The 7,890-nt window shown below is 48.0% G+C and overlaps 1 protein-coding gene across 1 annotated transcript; it reads left to right on the top strand.

The window, feature by feature from the left end:
• Positions 1-5,534: 5,534 nt before the first annotated feature.
• On the top strand, positions 5,535-6,461 carry LOC113840525 (olfactory receptor 14C36-like). Its single transcript, XM_072029805.1, has one exon. The coding sequence runs from the start codon at positions 5,535-5,537 to the stop codon at positions 6,459-6,461; it is 927 nt and encodes a 308-aa protein (XP_071885906.1).
• The last annotated feature ends 1,429 nt before the right edge of the window (positions 6,462-7,890 follow it).

Below are 7,890 nucleotides of genomic sequence, written 5' to 3'. Positions count from 1 at the left end.
AAGTAGATGTCTTTAATTTTCACCCTGAGTTTTCCAAAGACCCAAGAGAAACCATGGATGACCAGGTACCTACTGATACTTAATCTGTATTTCTCTGGTTCCAATGGTCATTACAATTTTATTTTATTTTATTTTATTTTATTTTATTTTATTTTATTTTATTTTATTTTATTTTATTTTATTTTATTTTATTTTATTTTATTTTATTATTTTTTATTTTATTTTATTTTATTTTATTTTATTTTATCAAAAAAAAAAATAAAAACAACACGTGACTTGTCTTAGAAAGGCTTTCATGTGCAGGGCTGGGCTGCAGTTACAGGGACAAAGACCACTGCTGGCAGTGGAGGTGTCAGACCTCCAGACTCTGCTATTCCTCCCTATGGAGGTCTCCAAAGACGACACCCTGGATCAATAGCAAGAGGACAATGATGCTCAAAACTGAAATGCAGCAAAATTCAACCTTTAAAAGTACAAAAGAGTTTTTATTAGGTGCTTTTTGTAATCTTCTTTGACTACATCATGCAAGCTCTGTAATTAGCTACACAAGGCATGAAGCCTTGAAGAAAACTATGGAAGAGATGTTAGGAGTTTCTGCATTTTAATGAGTTCCATGGTGTATTGTGGTGCTGAGTCTATGAAGCTCAGGTACTGAGAGGTGAATGATGTAACTGCTAGAGAAAGTAAAGTCAGAAGGAAAAGTTGAAGTGACTTGGAGTATTAATGGGCCCCACTGAGGGCTGTTGCTAACAAAGCCTCCCCAGGGACTCGTTAGGGCAGATAATTGGACTCCATGATTGCAGACAGGCAAAGCACTGCACTGAGAAAAATCTTGGTTGGTTTTGGTGAAACAGAAGAGCCAAGGCCTGACCGGAGCCACTGGAAGGGGAAATCCTGCACCCGTATGTCTGGGTCAAGGCTCTTCCTGGGGTTCTGTGGGATGGGGTGGGCAGTGTGATGCCATGAGAAGAACAGTGGTGTGACACCTCTGAGCTGCTGCACAGGGTTGAAAGGAATCCATGAGGCCCCGTCACAATGAATATAACATCTCCTCATAAACTCTAGCCAAGGGGACAAAAAATTCAGGGCTGTTGGGGCCTGCCATTCTTCCCAGCACCCTCTGCCTTCTCCTCGGCAGGCTTTCCTATGCTGTCCCACACATCACCCTATTTTCTTAAAGTCTGCAGACACCCATCTCAGTTCACCAACTTGCTTTCATGCCTTGCTTTCACCGATATCTGGTCAGCCCTGACCAGCTGTTCCTTGAAACACAAAGCCAGGGTCTTATCAGAGGGTGACATATAGAACCATTGCATGACATCTTGAGGGACAATTCTTCCTCCTTGTGACCAGTGCCAGACTTCCATGGAACATTTTGTGGCAGGTTTTTTTTTTTTTTTTTCTCCTCCTCTTTCCTACTACCAAAGAAAGCTCCATCAGGGTGGAAACCTCTCCTGAAGTAGGCATCCCAGCCCAATATGTTCTTTGCAGCCTCTCAGCCAAGCAGACACAAGTCACCTCAGCAGCAGCTTCCAAGCCAGGGGCCTACTACTGGCCTTGCAGCTTCTTGGCTAGACACAGACAAGCCTTGTGCCTGCTGCTGTACAGTCCTGGACTCAAGCAGAAGGGACAGGACAACACATGTTGGGGCCTTCTTTCTGCCTGGGTCCTCCTGGCTCTGGAGGCAGAGGGGATCCCCCAGTCAGCATGCCAAGCAGGTGCCTTCTGCTGGCCTAGCAGGGCCACTGCCAGATGTCAGCCCAAAAGTGCAGCTCCCAGGGAGAAGTCAAGGCTGACCTGACACCTACTTCAGACAGAAGTGACCTCACAGTCCCTATGCGTGACACTTTCCTGCTGCTGCCATATCAAGTGCAGTGGCAGAAGTGACCTCACAGTCCCTGCCATGGTCACATTCCTGCTGCTGGGACAGGAGATCCTGAGGCAGAGCTCACCTCTCTTGTCCTCTATGGAATGGGGCTCACTTTTCTGGTTTAGAAATTAAATACAGTTTTAGTTGGAAGGTTTGCTCTTCTGTTTGTGTGTGCTGTTCTGTACTGTGTCAGGTGTGTGTTTAAGGTATGGGCAAGCATTATGGTTTAGGGTTTTGTTTAGGTCTGGCAAGAAGTCTGGGGATAAACAGAGCATTTAATGTTAGTGTTAAGGTCAAGGAATTAGGGTGAGCAAGAGAGGAAATGCAAGGGAAAGGGGCTCTGCGCTTAGTTTTTCTTCACATGGTATTTTGAGTTCTGCTTTACAATAGTGGATTCCTGTCAGGATGCTGGACTAATGTTTAGGTTGAGGGATTATTGTTATTGTTTACAGGCCTTACAAGACTGAAGTCAGTGTTACAGCAGCATCAACATTTCATGAACCCTCTTACCTCTACAAAGGTAAGCTTCTGAGCTCCTCCTCCCTTCCTCTTCCCTCCCCCAAATCTCACATTTCTCCTGGCCAGGCTACTCCTAACCTCACCATATCAGTCATCTAACTGAGATCAGCTTTCTGATGGCTGTTATTATATCAGAGTACCTGTCTCACCTCTGTTGGCTACTCGATTCTGTGGTATTAGACTGCTCTAGACTCTATATTCCAGACTCTGTTGGCTATTCTAGTCTGTTCCTATGAAAGCCTCCCATGGGAATTGTTTGGGCAGATAATTGGAAGCCATGACTACAGACAGGCAAAGGCACTGTGCTGAGAAATTTTGGTTTGTTTTGGTGAATCAGAAGGTGAAGGCCTGACATCAGCCACTGGAGGGGAGATCCTGCAACCCCAGCACCGCATGTCTCACTCTCCCCGGGGTCTGTGGGGTGGGGGCAATGACCATAATATCATATGAAGGACATTGGTATGACAACTTCCAGCGTTGGCAAAGGGTTTAAAGGAGAATTCATGGTCCCAATGCCATGAATATAAAATGTCTCCTTATAAGCCATGGCCAAGGGGACAAAGATGTCAGTGCTGCTGCAGCCTTCCATTCTAGTCAGCCCTCTGCCTTCTCCTCTGCATGCTTTCCTATACTGTCCCACACGTCCCTGAAGGCTGCAGACAACCACTTCTCTTCCCCACCTTGCTCTCACTCTGGTATTCCCATGATTTCACTGCTGCCTCTCCACTCTCACCAGCTGTTCCTTCAAACACAAGGGCATGGGCTGATCCAAACTCCCCCAGGGTGATCTCTGGACCCACAGCACCAGTTCCAGTGCCTCACCTCCAAGTCAAGAATTTCATCTGACTATCGAATCTAAATCTACCCTCTTGAAGTTTAAAACCATTCTCCTTGTCCAATGATAGAGTCATAGAAATCATAGAAACACAAATTTGGAAAGGACCTACAAGACCATTTAGTCCAACCTTCCTACCACTAATACTACCCACTAAGCTACTGAGCCATATCTCCTAGCACCTTGTCCTGGTGCTTCTTGAACACTGAGGGTCAGTGACTCTACCACCACCCTGTGCAGACCATTTCAGTGCCTGACTACTCTTTGAGAGACAAGTTTTTTGTGATATCTAATCTAAATCTCCCCAGGCACAACTTGTGGCCATTTCCTCAAGTCCTATCATTAGTTATCTGAGAGAAGAGGCCAACCCCCGCCTTCCATCAACCTCTCTTCAGGAAGTTGTAGAGTGCAATAAAGTCTCCCCTGAGCCTCCCCTTCTGCACACTAAACAATCCCAGTTCCCTCAGCCAATCCTCATAAGACCTATGCTCCAGAACCCTCAACAGTTTGGTTGCCCTTCTCTGGACATGTTCCAGGACCTCAATGTCCTTTTGTAACAAGGGTCCAAACCTGAACACAGTGCTCAAGGTGTGGCCTCACCATAACAGAGTACAGGGGGATGATCACCTCCCTGCTCCTGCTGGCTGATCTATTTCTAATACAGGCCAGGATGCCCTTGGCCTTCTTGGCCACCTGGGCACACGGCTGGCTCGTGTTCAGCTGAGCATCCATCAACACTCCCAGGTCCGTTTCCTCTTCACAGTCTTCTAGCCACTCTGCCCCAAGCCTATAGCACTGCATGGAGTTATTGTGGCCAAAGTGCAGGACCCTGCACTTGGCCTTGTTGAACCTCATCCCATTCACCTCAACCAAGCAATCCAGCCTATCCAGGTCCCTCTGAAGGGCCACCTACAGATCCTCATGCGGATCATCACTACCTCCCAACTTGGTGTCATCTGCAGACTTACTGAGGGTACACTCAATCCCCTCATCTAGGTCATCAATAAAGACCTTAAACAAGATAGGTCCCAGTACCGACCCCTGGCGGGGGCGCCACTTGTAACAGGATGCCAGCTGGACTAACCAAAAATATTGGTTAAAAGCTCTGAGGAGGGCTTTAAGGACTTTACATGGACAGCAAAGTCCATACAAAGTTACTGTACTGGGTCTGGCTGGGATGTTAACTTTCCCTGCAGCAGCCCATACAGTGCTGTGCTCTGCACGTGGAGCTAGAACAGCAGTGGGATCACAGCAGTGTTGTGTCTGCTGCTGAGCAGTGCTTGCACAGCATCAGGACTCTCTCTAACCCTCCTAGGGGGTGGGCAAAAACGTGTGGAAAGTAGATTTGTGGAAGTAGAGAGTAATTTCTTTCCTCTGCACTTCCACATAGGCTTTATTTGTTTTGTTTGATTGTCTGTTTGTGTTTCCCTTTCCCCCTGCCTTTTCCCCTTCTTTTTCCCTTTAGTTAAATTATTTAGTTCATAATAATCTTTCTCTATTAATAATAATAATGATTATTTTTTCCCCTTGTGCCTGAGGTCCATGGGCTCATCAGCCAAGCCCACAGAGGGGTGATTGCAGTGCCTTGGGCTGGTGCTGTGCTGCTGAGCTGGGCCGGGCTCATGGGACAGAGAGAGCTCGTGGCAAGAGGGCCCTGGTGCAGAGAGACAGATGTGCCCAGGAGCAGCTCCTCTGCACAGCGCAGCAGGGCTGGGGGCTCTGACCGCAGCTGGCACACAGAGAGGAGAGAAGGAGAGAGGGCTTGGAGGCACTGAGGAGCGCAACAACAGAGGGCAGCGTGTGGCAGGACACATCTGCAGGCTCTTGACACCGTGAGGCTCTGGCAGCAGGGCCATGCAGGTGGGGTTGCCAGAGGGGTCTTGTACAGCTGGCACATCCGATGGCTGATAGCATCTGTCAGGGTGAGTCTCTCTGTTTCTCCAGAAATTAGTAGAAGATGCTTTAGGGAATGTCATTTATAAGGGGTCATTTCCAGAAGAAGATTGAGGCTTTGTTTACCTAAAGGAGAAGGCTTTTTTTTTTGGTTCTGTGCTTTCCGATTCCTGCACTGCAGGGGAGGCAAGTTTGAGGTTAATGTGTTCTCAGGATTGTACAGGAGACTGAGAATCCCAGAGCATTGCACAGAGAGATCAGAATGGAAACAATGAGATTCTGGCAGGTTCTCCTGTAAAGAGAGAAGATCTCCTGGGGGGTGTGCTAAGACAGGGAATAGATTTTCCTCATTTAAGTCTGTTCTAACTTTGATCTGCATTGTCATCTTCGACAGGAGGCTGTGCTTAATGTCAGCAAATGCCCAACAGCAGTTCAGTCAGTGAGTTCCTCCTGCTGGCATTCGCAGACACGCGCGAGCTGCAGCTCCTGCACTTTGCGCTCTTCCTGGGCATCTACCTGGCTGCCCTCCTGGGCAACGGCCTCATCCTCACAGCCATAGCCTGCCACCACCGCCTCCACACCCCCATGTACTTCTTCCTCCTCAACCTCGCCCTCCTCGACCTGGGCTGCATCTCCACCACTCTGCCCAAAGCCATGGCCAATGCCCTCTGGGACACTAGGGCCATCTCCTATCAAGGCTGTGTAGCTCAGGTCTTCTTTTTTGTCTTCTTGGTTGTAGCAGGATATTCCCTTCTCACCGTTATGGCCTATGATCGCTATGTTGCCATCTGCAAGCCCCTGCACTACGGGAGCCTCGTGGGCAGCAGAGCTTGTGCCCAGATGGCAGCAGCTGCCTGGGGCAGTGGCTTTCTCAATGCTGTTCTGCACACGGCCAACACATTTTCCCTGCCCCTCTGCCAAGGCAATGCTGTGAACCAGTTCTTCTGTGAAATCCCCCAAATCCTCAAGCTGTCCTGCTCAAATACCTACTTCAGGGAAGTTAGGGCACTTGTTTTTAGTGGTTTTTTGGCCTTTGGTTGTTTTGTTTTCATTGTGCTGTCCTACGTGCAGATTTTCAGGGCAGTGCTGAGGATGCCCTCCTCTCAGGGCCGGCACAAAGCCTTTTCCACGTGCCTCCCTCACCTGGCTGTGGTCTCTCTGTTTGTCAGCACTGCCATATTTGCCTACCTCAAGCCTCCCTCCGTTTCCTCACTGTCCCTGGACCTGGTGGTGTCATTTCTGTACTCGGTGGTGCCTCCAGTAGTGAACCCCCTCATCTACAGCATGAGGAACCAGGAGCTCAAGAATGCAGTGAGGAAATTGTTTCCATACATGCTTCTTTAGCATCTGTGATGTATTCAGAGGACGTATTCTTAATAATATGCAAATATTTTGATTCATACTATATCATATCATTTTTATCATTATTAGTGTTATCATAACATTGTCATTAGTAATAATCCTAACAGAAATAAAAGGGTATTTGGGAAAATGACAAAACATTTTTAAAATTATTTTTCTTTGTTAATATTTCAACAATATTTTATTTTGTTTTTAGTAGTATAGTTCTCAGCATTTTGAATGTTACATTTTGTCTTAGTTTTTACCATATCATTTAATGTACACAGAGATCAAGTTTCCTTTGTTGTTAAAGACAATAAAGATATTATTGGAAATTCATTTCTCTCAGTATCCTTCTCTTTCCGTCTCCTCTGGAGCATCCTACGGGGTGACTTATGTCTCTGCACTTGATAGGGCAGCAGCAGGAATGTGTCACGGAAAGGGACTGTGGGGTCACTTGTGTCTGGAGGTGGCAGGTCACCCTTGACTTCTCCCTGGGAGCTGCAGTTTTGGACTGACATCTGGCAGTGGCCCTGCTAGGCCAGCAGAAGGCACCTGCTTGGCATGCTGACTGGGGGATCCCCTCTGCCTCCAGAGCCAGGAGGACCCAGACAGAAAGAAGGCCCCCAGATGGGTTGTCCTGTCCCTTCTGCTTGAGTCCATGACTGCACAGCAGCAGCAGGCACAAGGCTTGGCTGTGTGTAGCCAAGAAGCTGCAAGGCCAGCAGCAGGCCCCGGGCTTGGAAGCTGCTGCTGAGGTGACTTGTGTCTGCTTGGCTGAGAGGCCGCAAGGAGCCTGCTGGGTTGGGATGCCTACTTCAGGAGTGGTTTCCACTCTGAGGGAGCTTTCTTTGGTAGTAGGAAAGAGCAGGAAAGAATAAACTGCCACATAGTGTTCCATGGAAGGCTGATACTGGTTACAAGGAGGAAGAAATGTCCCTCAAAGGGTCATGCTGTTGTCCCACAGGTCACCCTCTGATCAGACCCTTGCTTCGTGTTTCAAGAAACAGCTGATGAGGGCTGACAAGACATCAGTGAAAGCAAGGGATGAGAGCAAGATGGTGAACAGAGATGGGTGTCTCCAGACTTCAAGGAAATAGGGCAATGTGTGGGACAGCATAGGAAAGCCTGCAGAGGAGAAGGCAGAGGGTGCTGGTAAAAAGAGTAGGCCCTAACTGCCCTGAATTTTTTGTCCCTTCGGCTAGAGCTTAGGAGGAGGTATGTTATATTCATTGTGATGGGGACTCACGGATTCCTTTCAACCCTGTGTAGCTGCTTGGAGGTTTCATACCACAGTTCTTCTCACGACATCCCACTGCCCACCACATTCCACAGACCCAAGAAGAACCTTGAGCTAGACGTGGGGGTGCAGGATCTCCCTGTCCCGTGGCTGGGGTCAGGTCTTGGTTCTTCTGCATCACCAAAACCAACC

This window comes from Anas platyrhynchos, chromosome 31 (genome assembly GCF_047663525.1).
Source record: "Anas platyrhynchos isolate ZD024472 breed Pekin duck chromosome 31, IASCAAS_PekinDuck_T2T, whole genome shotgun sequence".
In the NCBI taxonomy this organism is placed as follows: Eukaryota; Metazoa; Chordata; class Aves; order Anseriformes; family Anatidae; genus Anas; species Anas platyrhynchos.
Note: the sequence above shows the minus strand (reverse complement) of the source record. Positions and strands in the feature narration are given on the sequence as shown.